At 39.8% G+C, this 16,396-nt stretch overlaps 1 protein-coding gene across 1 annotated transcript in view; it reads left to right on the top strand.

Annotated features, from left to right (window-relative positions):
* Nucleotides 1-16,396, top strand: part of LOC131343014 (Na(+)/H(+) exchange regulatory cofactor NHE-RF2) — a 43,235-nt gene that overhangs the window by 19,420 nt on the left and 7,419 nt on the right. The window contains exon 3 of the mRNA XM_058374360.1: nt 10,331-10,528. Coding sequence (XP_058230343.1) covers nt 10,331-10,528 — 198 coding nt within the window. The remainder of the gene's footprint in view (nt 1-10,330; nt 10,529-16,396) is intronic.

The following is a 16,396-nucleotide window of genomic DNA, read 5'->3' as shown; positions in this document are numbered from 1 at the left end:
CATACAATCCAGATATAAGCCACAGTGCATAACAGGGTATAAATAGGGTTGAATTAATCGAGTAGTGTGTGTGTGTATACATGTGTGTGTGTTTTTCCACCCTGATCACTGTCCATCCTGTTTGCCCGCATATGTTTCCTGATAGGGGGTAAGGGGGGACACCGGAACACCCTGTGTAAGACTCTCCATAACTTTTACGTGAAATCATGTTCTGTCTGCATAAGTGAGGGCCCCTGTTATGGAGCATACGTGTGTGTATGTGCGTGTAAAATGGCATGTTTTTGACCTTAGGGACCATAAAGCAGCAGGACTGAAGAGGGGAGTACGTGTGTATATGTGTGCATTGTACTGATAACAGGGGTGTGGATCTGCTGTGTGTCATCAGTGCCCAACACACACACACACAAAGATGAAACAGATGAAACAAACAAGCATAAGTACATGTACATTACTTACAGTTTCTGATAGTTTTAAAAAGTACAGTATACATAAAAATTGTTAGGCAATACAGATTTGCTTTTGCATCTGAGTAAAAGGCAGCAAAGAGAAAATAAAAACACAGCCAGTGTTTTTAGTTCTTGCCTTATCTTTGTGTTACACTGCTTGTGAAACACCCCATGATGTCTCCCTGCCAATTAAGTTGACTTATTAGGCTGGGATGAGCATGTTCCTCATTTGCCCTGTGTGTTAAACACAGCCCATGTGGAGAATCCCTCGGTACGACCTTCTAAAGAAAGAATGTGCACTCATATATCAGTTGTCTGAAGCTTCCATGCTAAACACATACGTGAACATGTGTCTTGTTATTTCTTCAGAGAATGTGTGCACAGAACTCTGAGAACTGTTAGACTTTCTCACGAGTATTTTCACAACATCTGTTTCTACATGAGTGGTACATTTTAACCATGCACGACTTGGGTAAAGAGAATCTGTGCCTAGGGTCAGTATCTGCATTTTTTTTTTTTATCCCAACAGTTGTTGGGATTATTTGGTGTCAGGTGAGTGCGCTAGGTGGGTTAATAGAGCACCAAGTTACTGGAGTGCAACTGGGTGTCGAGTAGGCGTGGAACAGGATGAAGAACTAATGTTACATGTATACATGTAAGTTCAGCTTGGTGCATACTATTCAGTGCATCCACGCAGTCCATGACGGTTGAGAATCAGTGAATAAACTGTACTTAAGGTATATAGACCAGTGTCTCGCAATCCTTAAATTTCACTCTCAGGCCACTTCACTCCAAAATAAATTGTTTTCATGATGTTTGAAGCATTCCTTTGAGATTCTGGTCCATGTTTACACGATTGCATCATGCAGTTCCTGCTGCTTTTTCAGGTGGACTTTCATGCTGAGAATCTCGCATTTTACCACATCCCAAAGGTGTCCTATTGGGTTTGGATGTGGAGACTGAACAACAATGAACCTCCTATCATGTTCTTGTTCATGAGATGACTGGTTGCCTGGTGCCATGGTGCATTATCATGCTGGAAGTAGCCATTAGAAGATGGTAAATTGTGGCCATAAATGGATGCACATGGTCAGAAGCAATACTCAAGTATGCTGTGGCATTAGTGAGTATTATTAGGCCCAAAGTGTCCCAAGATAACATTCTCCACACTATTACACCACCTCCACCAGCCTGGACTGTTGGCACAAGGCAGTTTGGGTCCATGGATTCATGCCACTGGCACCAATTTCTGTATATGTCAGTAGAAATCAAGATTCATCAGACCAGGCTGTGTTTTCCAGTGCAGTTTCGGTGAGTCTGTGTCCACTGCAGCTTCGATTTTCTGTTCTTTGGCTGACAGAAGTAGAACCTGACGTTGTAGCTTCCACTGTGTTGATGTGTTGTGCATTTTGCGATGCTTTTCTGCTCACCACAATTGTACAGAGTGAGTTACTGAAGTGTTTCTGTCAGCTCAAAGCATTTTTTTCCATTCGCTGTTGACCTCTCTCATCAACAAAGTGTTTCATTCCACAGTGCTACGGCTCACTGGATGTTAATACAAAAAATACTCAATCCAGCCTTTCTGGCACCAACAATCCCCACCATCAAAATCACTGAGATCACATTTTTTCCGCCATTCTGATGGTTGATGGTTGGGAACATTACCCGAAGCTGCTGGCCCGTATCTGGATTATCTGACACATGATTGGCTGATTAGATAATTGCACAAATCAGTAAGGGTACAGGTGTTCCTAATAAAATGAATTTCCTTATTATGCTGAAAGTTTTTTTTAATTATATAATTACACAGCACTAGTGGAGAGATTATGCAAGGAACTCCTGAGCTCTAGAAGCACCTTGTTTCATTTCTGTGTCAGTTTTCTTTCCATGGTTCTCTTCACCTCTTTGTTCTATGTGGTTCATTAGCGGTAAAAAACTGCCCAGGTTGCCATTGCTGTCAGCAGAAATGAAATCGGTCTGCTGTATGCTAAGCTTTGAGTTCTGTGGCTCATCTGGGATTTCAGGCAGTGAGCTGATAGGGTAGAGCTTTGGGGATGCTTAGATGCGCTTCCAGCTCAATGAGTATGTTGGTCTTGTTTGGCTATGTAGCATTTATGCGGTTCACATGGCACAAACAGAACAACAGGAAATGAAACACCGCAGATCTCTGAATGCAACCCACATGTAATTTTGTTTTATTAACTGAATACTTGTGGAAAATGGAAAACGTTTTCCCAAAACCTTCATGCATATTCCCAGTGGCAGTTTATTTCTGTACTCTTTTGCTTGATCTTGTGCTTGTACATGATTCCGGAACATAATGGGCTTTTCAGCTTTTGTCTTTAAGCTGATATACACTGATGCCTGTAATCTCATATGAGTGAACACATCTGTTGACTTCGATGGCTGTTAAACATAATGAAGTAATTCTGGAATGCCTAGCGTGCAGTCTTTATGAATCAATTATTCATATAAATCAGTGTCAGCATTATATTGTCACGCTTGCTAAAACAATTGGTCGTGCCGTTCTTGGTTGCAGTGATCTAAATCGCCGAGGTCATGCTCCTTTCCTCTTTTGTCTGAACTGGTTGCTCTCTATTGTGTTTTTTATGCACAAGCTCAATAACACGCTTGGTTGAACTACTGTAGGCCTATCATTCAGACCTTAAATAATGTACGATGGCCTCCGATTGGCCGGACACATTCTAAAGAGGGCACAAGTAAGGACAATGGCACTGCAGGGTGCACAATATAGCGAAACTTAGTCAGCAGGGGCAGTATGCCAGGATTTAGTGCAATTCTGCAGCAATGAATTGCATGCAGGAAAGAAAAAAATCTTACTTAACCCTGTTTCAGGTATTAGCTCATAGTGTTTATTATTTTGTATTATTGATGAAACCCTTGAAACATCCAAAAAAAAAACAAAAAAAAAAGATCTTGTAGCTCCTCGCCCAAAATTTTTCCAAAAGAGTTGCAACACTTTCTGATTGTGGCCAACATTTCATGGTTAACATTTCTTGATAATCTTTTTCAGAGTAACATTTTTTCTCCTGTTCTGCACATCTTCTCAGGAAACAATGAGGGCTGGGTGGGATGAGATTAGAGTTAGTGGGATGAGCGATACACTTACACTTACTGAGACCACTGATTACTTTCAAATGTTCTTGTTAATCCTGTTATTTTTCTTTCGTTGCATTTAAAGCAATATCTCTATCCACTTTTTGCCTCGTTCTTCAACAGTGGAACTGAAAATGAAATGAAATTCAGAATGATACTGTGATTTCTTATGACATGAACATGAGGTTTAAAAAAAATGTGTGTGTAGTCTTATCTATCATCTATCAGAGTGTTTGTTCAACTTATCTGTGACATATTCGATCCAGAAATTTAGAAAGATCCAAATTGACCAGACAGAAAGAGAGCACTGTATAACTTAACAGGATTTTCTGCCTTTTGGGTAGAAATATGCTCAAAAAAACAATGCGAAGGAACAACAACAACAAAAAACTGCTACAATTTCCTTCTGTCATGAGTCTTATCCCAGTTTTATTTATTTTTGTTCTTTAAGGCAAGTGCTTGTGTTTAAAGGCAGGGGTCTAGACACTAATGGAAATCTCTGGCACATTTACTCAAAAATATCTGGCAACCTTAGAAGGCAGTGCAACATAACTGCAAAACCCATTTCTGCATACACTAACCTATATACCTAAATACAGAACCTGTAGAATTAGGTCACTAAAGCTGAATCTTAGTCACTCTGCACATGCAAAAAGCTTAGCATGTACAAATCTGTCTATGCTTGCTGTTCCTCTGCTTGATGGCTCTTGTTTTTTCTCTGGCTTTGCTCATCCATGATGCATAGGATTATGGTGGTTGGCATTTGGTGATGGTCTCCATCATCACTTCTTTGTATATTGCCTGTGGTTCAGTGCAAGCTGCAGAAGACTATCTCTGATTGTAGTGAGAACTGATCGTGGCAGTGTGAATACCACAACCTATTACTTGGAGGAAGTATTGCTTCCCTAATATTGCTATATTACTCATCACTCATGCTGCTATGTATTATTCTAGAAAGTAAAAAAAAAGTTTTGTTTGGTTTTTAACCGCACTTTCTATAACTGTAACATTAGAAAGTTAGCAGATGTATAGCCCACAGAATCAGTTTACAGAAAAAGAAACACCAAGTGACGAGACTCCAACCAGAGGCAGGATGGATCAGGCAAGGAGTGGAAAGCAGGAGTCAAGGAGAGAGAAGTGAGAGAGAGCGAGGCAGAGATTATTTTATACTGTTTTTTACTGTTGACATCCTTTTTGTGATTTATAAACGGCAACAGCGGTAAATAATAATTAGGCAAAAGTGACAATAACAGTAACAGAAAATCATTTCCTCCATCTGTCTATCTGTGTTTTTTCTTTCAAAGCTGTAGCTTATGTATTGTAGTTGAGTTGTAGACACTGAGTTTGCAAGTTAACTATTGAAAAATCTAAGTGGTAGCTAACTAGTATTTTAAGAATGTCCGAATTAGCAGCTTTGCTCCTTTTACAAACATTCCAAGCACAGTTTCTCAGTTCATTTTCTTCAAGTCCATGGATTCTCTTTCTTATGAGGAGAGGCTCAAATCAAAAACGGAGGGCCGACCACTTCCTAACATTAATTTCATCCAAAAAGCAGGGAGCTCTCTTCCTTGACTGAAAGAATTACTGAATTTCACGTTGGTCCAAGTAGATTAGTGCCGGTCTGGTTTCTTATTTGAATTATGCTAGTCATGTCTGAGGATTTTTTGGTTGCCTCTTGTAACAACTATATTTCCCTTTGTATAATTAAGCACCAGCCACTACTGGCAAAGAGGAAGGATGTGAAAATACAGAAAAGTCCAAATCCAACCTCAGTATCAATACTGTACTATTTTAGGGGATAGCTTTAAATCTTAAAGGGTAATTCTTTAATTCTTGAAAAAGGAGACCATGATGTGGGGATATGAATAGATGCAATAACAATATAACAATAGTTAATGAATAAAATACTAGATAGATATCTATAGATATACTTTATTGATCCCATTAGGGGAATTAACAGCTGCTTAGTCAATACCAAAATACAACATGCACACATAAAATATAATACAATACAATTAGTTAAAATAAACACAGTAATGTAGATATGAAACACAGGATATATGTGGATAAAACTGAACATGAATTCATTATTAGGAAAGAACCGATGTGTTTTACATGCTTGTATTCAAAAAGTATCCTTTTTTTCAGTGTTTAGACAGATGACCATGATCAATCATAATAGATATTGATATCATGATGCCATATTTGTCCCTTACCACTGACCCCACCTCACCCCGACTCCTGTCTCCATCCTGCTACCTGCCAGTGATCAGTCCACCTGTCCTGATCAGCAGTAACTAGATCTGTGCTTTTGTCTCTTACATTGCTGTGGATGATCTTGACCAGAGATAGCTCCCTGACACAAAAGCAGGCTTGCAGGTCTGGCAACTGTAGCATAATCTTTTGATCAGTTTGAAGTTTTTACAGTCCTTCAGTCTCTCTATGCCAGAAGAAACTGGGCACTCCAGTGTCACAGCTGCTGCTGTTATGACACCTCCTGTTTTTCCATCCAGTAATAGGCTCTCCGCCTGTAAGGCTAAAGAAGCCAAAAATGTAGCTTGTCTCACAAACAACTCGCACGACTTGATGACACTTTATCATTAAACACAAGTCTAAAGGAGGTTATATTTGGCATCAAAGCCTCTCCTAGTAGTCTCCTTCAGCACTTAATTATATTCCCTGAGACATTGTCCATCACACGGCACATCCACATAGAATAGACTATTAAAGAGTTAACAGCAGTAATGTTCGGGACATCCCAGGAGTTTGGATTTGAATAATTTAAAGATGTCAGGCTCATTTCATTAGCAGTGTTGCGCTCACACTGTGGAAAGCAACAGCTACAAAATCCTCCTGTCTTACAGCGTCGTGCACAATGCCTCATTGTGGCAGGAAATTAACGGAATGTGTTAAAGTCCCATCCACAGCGTGGGGGACAGGGAGTGGTGTGAAGCAGGCAGAGGGTGTAGAAGAGGAACATTTTCTAAATTTATTCTCCCATTAGGAATGTTGATTTGTTGTGATAAAGTCAAAGCCAAAATGGTTTAGACACATTGTAATTCTGAACACCCCCGCCTTCTCTGGCTGTGGGGTGATCATTTTGTTTCCAAAATCTCCAGTTTCTCAGCCGTTGTAGTTATTGCTGAGTAAGAGGGAAAAAGGCTTGGGTCAGATCTCTGTCTCCATCCTAATGCCTTTAACCTCAAATGAGATTCTCTGTCGACGTCCTCCGTCAAAACATGGGAATGGATTATTATATGTATAAAAGGAAAACGCTTGTGCTAAGCACCTCAGTAAATTATGCCACCTCTTAACCTTTAACCAGATTTCTGACATTATTTATTCTAAGCCAGCGTCCATAGGGCTATGTGGCAGTTATATGCATCCATCCATCCATCCTGTTTCTGTAGCCCTTATCCTACACTGGGTCACACAGATCCTGGACTCTATCCCAGGGGACTCAAGGCACAATACGGGTGACAAGCAATCAAAGGACACAATCATACACATACTCACACACTACAGACAGTTTAGATAAGCTAATCAGCGTCTTTGAACTGGGGGAGGAAGTGACTGATATAAACCTACATAATTCCAAATTTATATTTATTTACTGTATTACTAAGTGCATCGAGATTACGTTTACTATTTTACTAAAGATGAATTCATGTCACTATCATGATGCATTGTTTTCAGAGATATGAATTTTAAGTAAACGTTCATTTTGCTATTTATTAGGTTTTTGCGAATACACTATAATGAAAAAGTTATGTATGCTTCCTCTAACCATAAATAAAAATGAGCTTGGTTTAACATTTCGAGACATTGTAATGTCGCTTACTTTGGTGTTGTGTCAAAATTGTCAAAAAATTGTCATTTTAATAATTGCACTGCATTTATTTAGTTGCATGTCAGTTAGTTGTTAATGGTCATTTTGAGCTGAAGCATTTCTTTCTCTCAGACACACACAAGGATTACACCATGCAAACATATTACACACACAGTAAAGGCACAGAAAATGTCTTGTTCTGTGGAAACCTTTCTTATCATGCATTTTCTGCTCGTAATTTATCAGCAGAGGTCATAGCTCACATGCCAGCACTGGCACAGGAAGCTGACCTCATTTATTCATTTTCAGTAACCGCTTTATCTTAGTCAGGGTAAGGGTCAGTCCGGAGATTCTCCTGAGAACACTGGACACAAGGTGGGACTTTCATCCAGGATGAGCAATCATAGAGCACCATGTGCACAATCACACCTTGAGGAAATTTATAGTAGCCAGTCCATCTATGTGTTTGGGACATTGGAGGAAACTAAGACAATCACAGAGAGAACATGCACGAACTTCACATTAGACACCTGAGCATCTGAGTTCAGGATCAGACTGGGGACCATGACGTTGTAAAGCAGCAGCTCTACTCACTGCACCACTGTTGTTAGAGACTTTATTCATATATTTGGAATATTTTACAGCCATGCTATAGCACTAATAATGAAGAATAAGTACCCTAAGTTTACTTCTTCTTCTCTGGAGATGTGTAAAACAGCCAGGCATATGTCTTTACGGAATTTCATTGAGAAATATGCAGCAAATGAGGACACCAGGGAGAGCAGACTGTGCTTTTGGGAGATGTTAAGGTACAAACAGACGGATGGTGGGGTAAAGTTAACAACCACACTGGTGGAACCACTCCTGGCGGCTCAGAGCCATAATGGCTACCATCTGTGGATTTTCTCTTGTTTATGTTTCTGAGGCCCCACAGGCTTTCCTGCATTTGGATCTAAGATGGAGTCTTTTTTTTTTTTAGATTTAACTTGCTCTGAATGATGAACCTGTTTCCATCCGTCTGGCTTTCCTGGGAAGGATTCTCCCATTGACAGTGATGCATGCTGGGGTTTTTTTTCATAGAACCACTATGCTGGAAATTGTGGGATTTGATTTACTGGTTATTCTCAGTGGTCCGGGACACCTCTTGTTTGCATTTTAGCCAAAGTGTTCCTCTGTAGAAGAGAAATGAAGCGTTTTTGATTGTTATCTATCCTGTGCTTTGTCTGTTGTCTGCTTTGCTCTAGTTTGCTTTATTGTAAGAAAATGGAACTTGAAAATGTATGTAAACATAAAAATGGTATGAATGGAAACTTTTATAAATTTTGACAGTGTGGGAGAGAATGGTCTGAGGTTGATTGTACAAGTTGTACATATTACACAGAAAATGATACTTTTAAAACTCTAGAGCCGGGTCGATTATTGGGTTCATTCACAAAGGCAGTATTTAGTCCATTTGAATCTATGTGTGGTGTGTTTGTCTGCTTAGTGTAGTTCAGTTAGGCTCGTAAGAGCACAGTCTTTCTGGGACACAGTGGCAAAGGATTGTTTACTTTTTTCTGTCCAGTGAGTTACGAATTTTATGAGTACTTTTTTAGCCATACACTTACAGTCAAAAAAAATTCCTATCAGCCAATCATGTGGCAGAAGGACAATGCATGTAGATACACAATACATGTAGTTCACATCCAACATCAGAATGAGGCTGCATTGTGTTCACAGAAACTGGATGCTGAAGATTGGAAAAAGACCAGATGATGTTTTCCACTTCAGCTGTGCACCACTGTAGCCTCAGATTGCTGTTTTTGGCTGATGGGTTTGGAACCTAATGTGGACTTCTTCTGCCTCAAGGTTCAATGTATTGTGCATTCTGAGGGGTGGGGGGTCAATTGTTGGTGAGGGGTGGGTTTGAAACTAAACACAACTAAACCCCGTTCCTTCCTGTGTGCATTCCGTGTTGTATAGCCAATTGGATATGTATGGTATTTATTAACTGATACAGTCAGTAGTTGTAGCAATAAGGTAGGTTTAACATGTATCGCCCCGGAGGGTTAAAGCTGTGCAGCGCTGTGTTTGGCCGTGCGTCATCTACATCTGAGTCAGACCCCATGTGGCAAGAGCTTGTAGAAAAGCACAGTGAAATAATGTTCACTTGTTCAGTGATCAAAACAGCAAAAGTAGTCCAAGAACAGTCACCCCTATAGGCGCTTCGTCTCACAACGTGTGAAAATTTCAAGCCTACGACCCAAGACCAGAGCTGTTCTTATGGTTAATGTTGCTTACGTAGGTTGTGCAAGTCTGATGTGGCTTCCTGTGATTAATTAGATGTTTTCAAGTTGAGTGTGTCTTTAACGCTGGTCCTAATTTACATTATCACACTGACTCTGCAGCTTAACCATGTCTGGCAGGCTCGGCAGAACATGACACTGGATTTATTGTTTGTAACCTAAGCTACTGTTTACTATATTTATACATGTGTATATATATGTTTACTATATGTGTATATAGATGCTATAAATAAATAGATTGTGTGCAAGAGGCTGGGAGAAAAAAGGAGCTCTTGATATTTTCACGGTTTGCGCTCAGCTTCACGGCTTAGCATTTCAGATGGCAGGAAGAGTGGGGGAAAAAAACAAAAGGGTGTGTAGGAAGTGGCAGAGACAAAAATACCTACAGATTGTGGTAGAGAGCAACTAAAAAATTTCTGAAGTCCAGCAAGCTCTACAGTAATGTGACTTCATCATGGATGGCCGGTATAAATGAGTTGGCAGGCATTGCTTGTCTTTTAAAGAAATTAGTCTAATCATTTTCTCCATCACTGTTTAGAATTACACTTTTTCTTCTTTAAGATCCTGGGAAAATAACCCTCAGTGACCCACTAATACCTACTGTACTCTTCAAATCATAGCTTAATTGGATCTGCTGTGTCTCTCTGTCTCAGGAGGCTCCAGTGGTGTCGACCACTCCGGAAGATGTGTCCGAGCTCGTCCCCAGACTGTGTCACCTGGTCCGGGCAGAAATGGGATACGGCTTCAATCTGCACAGTGAGAAGTCCAGACCGGGTCAGTACATCCGCTCTCTGGATCCGGGCTCTCCGGCTGACCGTGCAGGCCTCCGACCACAGGACAGACTCATTGAGGTGAGAAAGAAGACAACGACCAATAATAACTCAAGACCTCATTTTATACCACATAATACAATTCAGGATATAATAAATGCATAAAACACTTCTTCACAGTGTCTTCACATTTAGCATTACCATGCAATTATGCAGCCACAAATGTTAAAGAAAGAGGTGTTATATTTATTTAGACAGACTTAATCACAGGTTGACGCTTCAGTAGGCTATCAGCGCAAGTCAGGAAAGGCATTTTCTCAGATTTTGGTTGCATCATTTTTTTTCCCCCCATAAAAAAGTAGGCGACCTTGTTTTACAAGTCTTACAAGCAAGATGCCTGGCCTGGAAATACTGTTTCCTTTTACCGGTTAGCATTGTAAGGTAATGCAGAGTCAGCTGGACAGCAGCTGTATACTGTACCACCAGTTCTAATTCAAATCACAGCTTTATTTTAATGCACTCAATCGGATATGTTACTATAACGGAGAAACACATTGCTGCTGAAATAAATCTGGGTTGGCACAAGATCCGGTGTTAGGGCTAGCAGTCGGAGCTTAACATGTTTCATTAACGCTTTTATTTTGACCATATAGAAGACCAGTTGACCAGTTGTAGAAGGAAATTATTTATAATCTGGTGTCACTTAGATGAGGATGGGTTGCCGTTAGGGTCTAGTTTACTCTCAAGGTTTCTTTCTCATATCATTCCTGGGAGTTTTTCCTTAGCAACATCGCCTCCCCTTTGCTCTTTAGGGACAATATATAAAGTTTATAATTTTCATTTATAAATTTATGGCCATTAATTAAAGTGCTATACAAGTACTGAATTGAATTGAATTAATTTATATAATCTTTTCTGAAGTTAAACAAAATGAATGTTCTTTTATTAAGGGTACATAGCATATTCATTATATCTACACATTTATTATTTTGTCAGAATTGCATGAAAGCAGCACACACATGCACACCTACTTAACCTTAATTGAATTCAGATCCTCAAGGTTTGGCGCATAACCAAGCTCTCACACAGACAGCTCAGTCAGAGCATGAGAGACAGCTTCATATTAGCTTTGCACTTTGACCCTCGACCTCTGACCCAGCTCGCCATCCATCAGCTATTTAACCTTAAACCCCTGTTAATTATAACCTTAAATCTCCACAAAAAAGGAATGTAGCTGGGGTTGACCGTAGTCTGAATGCCTAATTGGCTCACTTCATTTCCTCTTTCTTTCAGCAGAGAAGCATTAGTGTAGTTTATCCAGCCAGAAGACGCATGGGACATGGATGAGCGGATCACTTTTTCTGGGTCTGTAGTCTTCGCAGATCTCAGTCCTCACTCTAAACCCTGTATGAATTAGTGGCTGCATCTGTTCTTTCATGGGGAAACATGCTGTTTGTCATTAGTGGATATTTTGACCTTCAGATTTCCTGGATTGCCACTGAGGTGTGCAGTTGGCAGTGTGTTTGGTGCCTTGGAATGAGATGGATATTCCTGGACAGTGATGACATTGAAGTTTTCCATTGATTGTTAGTTCAGCAAGGTTAAAAGAATGGAAAGTGGATGCTTGTTATTAATGCATCCTTGACCTGGAAACACTTGGTATTGTTATTGGACTCGATTTATTGGCCGTGTCTTTTGGAAAATCGCACTGAGTGAAAATTTGAAACATTTCCAGTTAACACTCTTTGTGAGGGCCATGCATATAATGGCCCTTGAAATCATTCATAAAGTGTTGCAATGTATTGCTGAAATGAAATTGCATTACACTTGATAGCAATGATTATAATGCTTTAAGATTTAAAATAATGATGATAATAATAATAAGAAGAAGAAGAATCAGTATTTGTAACAAGCGGCTAAATATATATCCATTTTATTTTACAGTACAGATTATTCAGACATATGATATTATAACCTATTGCAATACATTATATAGACTATATGGCCAAAAGTATGTGGACACCTGACCCTCATATCACTCATATGCGAGCCTTCTCTACAGAGGAAGCATACAGTTGTATAGGATGTCTTTGTATACTGTAGCATTACAATATCCCTCCTTTGGGACTAAGGGGCTTAAATCTGTTCTAGCTCGACAATGCCCCTGTGCACAAAGCAACATCCATGAAGACATTATCAGCCAAGGTTGTAATGGAAGAACTCGAGTGTCCTGAGAGTATGAGTATAAGTGTTGTTTTTAAAGGAACACACCAGTATTTTCAGTCTAATCTAATCTGTCCATCTGATCTGTAGTGTTGACTGAAATGTTGAATATGTTTTTCTGTAGAAACAAAACAAAACGAAAAAAAAAGCCAGCTTTGGAATTTTATCATTAAAATATTCAATCCTGTGATTATGACTTGTATGAAAACTCAAAGTTATATTACAGAATTAATATACAGTGTAATAAGTGTCTTACTAAAGACATCCAAATGAATTTCAAACACTGGAGGTATTTCAGATACTTACACTTTTCCCATGATTATTAAATTCTGTACATAGAAACCCATACAAACCTAGAACCACAGATCCTTCCATCTTAAAAATTCCTCTAATTTCTGAAAAGTATAAATGATACGCATCTATGGTCTCATTTACAAATATATTCGAGTGATATTAACTCTCGACACGCTTCATTTACACTCTCCAGTCACTTTATTAGGAACACCATACTAAAACTGGTTAAAATCCCATTGTACTCAGAGAACAGCCTCACATTCTTCATGGCATTGGAAGCATTACAAACACCACAGATGTAGAAAGTGGTTATTTGTGTTACTGTAGCCTTTCAGTTAGCTCAAACCAGCCTTGCTGTTCTCCTGCATGTGAAAATCCCAGGAGATCTGCAGTTTCTGAAATACTCAAACCAGCCTGTCTGGTACCAACAACCATGCCACGGTCACTGAGTCACTGCGGTTGCTATTTTTCCCTTGTTCTGATGTTGATGTAAACATTAACAATAGCTAGATCTGCCTGAATGTATGCGCTGCCACCTGATTAGCTGATCGGATATCATGAATAAGCAGATATACATCTGTTCCTTATAAATTGTCTGGTGAGTGTGCGTGTTTTGAATAGTTGTTTTTCGGCTGCAACATCGACTGCCGTTAGGGCGTACACAAACTAGGCCTGGTTGCCTTTGCACCATGTCCAAGCTTGATTATCCTCCTCCTCACTTCAATTAACACTGCTTGCTTACATCATTATGGTGTGATATTTATTTTAAAACAGGAAGTAAAGTGCTCTCACACAACACAATGGTGTCAATCATTGTAAGGTTGGTCATTTTCTGCCATATTTGGAGTCATCATTTTGGGTGTGGTGACACGCAACCCTCTCACGTGCCTTTTTGATATGTCTAGTAGATTTACTACTTATGTAGTGCAGCGATTTTTGCTTAATCATGCTACATCAGAAGATTTGTACGGAGGCAGCTGATGCTGAGGGACGAATTTACAGCATTACTTTCTAACTACAGTTTCTATTTATCAATACAGTAAGAGCCAGACAGAATATGATGACAGTAGCACACACACAAGCTTTTACTGGTTAACATTAGCCAACATTATTGTTATTATGCTGCTGTCATCGGATACGAAATACAGTCACATTGTTGATGTCATGTTTCGAGTTCAATGCTCATGCCATGGTTAGATATCATACTACATGAAGCGTACCATGCCTGAGTCTAACTGAACCATACAGAGTGATCACACTAGTCAAACAAACTGGACTTTGGGCACAGTACAGATCACCTAGTGCGAGAACACACTCAGACTTCTAATGTAAGTCTGATTAAAAAAGTTTTCTGTTCTTTTCTCAGACCAAGGAACATTTTTCAAATACAAAAACAGTTCAATAATCATCAAGGAGAAAGATTTTGAAGCATGTCTTTCATGCAGGGGTTTTGTGTGGAAGTGAGTGCGTGTGTGTGTGTGTATGTGTGTGTGTGTGTGTGTGTGTTGCTGATTTGCTGGAAACTTGGAGGCTTGCGACTCCTTTCTCTCCACTAATCCCTTCCTTCTTGTGCCCTTCACCTCATTGAGTTTGAATTCAAAGTGCAGCCACTGAGAGACAGAGACAGAGAGAGCAAGAGGGGGAAAGAAAAAACAGGGGGTACAGTACAACAGGGTCTCTAGGAAAAACAAAGAGAGTGAAAGAAAGAGAAAAATGTCCCACTTGATCATATTAATGAGGTGTCATCCTGCCCTGAGAAAACGAGCACTGTGCTGGACGACTACGGTTCACAGTCACCTGGATCTGATCATGTGCCTCTGTCCTCATTCTCTCTTCACCTCGCTCTCGCAGTAGGCAGCAGTTATCGAGAGAGCACACTCTACCCATCATGCTGATGTCATCCTGCCATCTGTTTCTAAATGTATAAGCACTTGCAGTTATGCCCACTCACATTGTCTTATACCTTTTGCACTGTTTGCACAGCGATGCACACGCGTCGACTGTTCAGCATGTCAACTGGCATTAGACCTGTCCTTTGCATTTTTCTCCATTTCCTGAAATCCATAAAAAGTAGGAGTTGCTCATAATATAGACACACCACTCTCTTTCCCTTTGTGTTTGAGCATGAGCATCAGCAGCAACAGGACCTGCTTATCAACTCTCTTTGGCACTTTTTGATATGCAGGTATAAATTTAAAGAGAGCACTGCACCTACGCATGCACACACACACACACACATGCACACACCCCCACAGTAGTGTCACCTGAAACCCACACTATTGCCACAACAGTGGCCTCTTGCATCAATATTTGATGTCCTTGTGCTACCTGCCCTTCAGCTCCTTTCCAAACGTGATGAAAATGTTCAAGAATATATATATATATATATATATATAGATATAAAATCCCTCTCATATAATAAAACATCATGTTGTTTTCTAAAAGGAGAGTTCTCTTTATTTTTTTTCCGAGATTACATTTTCTGACCTAATTCTGTTCCCCTCTCCTCTCTCTCCTTTTCCATTTGGTGAACCTGATCCCACAGCCAAACTAGTTGCTAAGAGACTAACTGAAGGGGGGACTGCATGAGAAAAAAAGGGAAAACTCATTCGATAAAAGATGCCAAAGAAGGGGAAAAGAATTGAATCCCGATCAAATGGCAAAACGCCAGCGTCCATAGCTCACTGTCAGGAGACATTTTTTTTTGTATGATTTTCTTATTGAGTCATGCAGTTTAAAATCAAAGTAGAACTGTGGAAATACTAAAGTGGAAAATGACTGACCTATTTTCTTTGTCTTTCTCAACTCTGGGACTTATGGCCAAGTAAATCCGGTGTCCTGCGCCACCTAGTGGCCATATTATGGTATTAGGATGAATATACACTTTTAGAAAGATCTATGCTGAATGCTTAGAGCTCGACATGAGATTGTGATCAAGTAATATTCAAGAACAATGTGGGAGGTTTAGAATCTTTAACTTAGATGAACCTATTATTTATGAGTGCATGATTGAAATGAATTGCATTAAAATGTAACCGCTATTCAGTAGGTTGGTAGGTAATACAGCAAGAATACACACAGATTATTGTGCTGGTTTAATTTCTTTCAGGAAGAGGTTTGTCTTTAATTGTAGTTAGATGGCAGAACAGAGAAGAGCCTTGATGTGTATCTTCCTTGTACTCTGAGAGATGGTGGTTTTTGGCTTTGCAGGCAAGCATAAGTGTTTTAAATCTGATGTGGGCAGCTGCAGGAAGCCAGTGGAGGGAGTGGAGTAATGTGGTGGTGTGGGAGAGCTAGTAGTAGTAGGAAGGCTGAAAACAAGTCATGCAGCTGAATTCTGGATCAGATGCAGAGGCGGAATGATGATCTGAGGCAAACGTGCCATGAGAGAGTTGCAGTAATCCAGTCTCAGATTTGACAAGGGACTGAACA

Source organism: Hemibagrus wyckioides, linkage group LG02 (assembly GCF_019097595.1).
Source record: "Hemibagrus wyckioides isolate EC202008001 linkage group LG02, SWU_Hwy_1.0, whole genome shotgun sequence".
NCBI classification, from domain to species: domain Eukaryota; kingdom Metazoa; phylum Chordata; class Actinopteri; order Siluriformes; family Bagridae; genus Hemibagrus; species Hemibagrus wyckioides.
The sequence above is the reverse complement of the archived record's forward strand: the minus strand, read 5'-3'. Positions and strand labels throughout refer to the sequence as shown.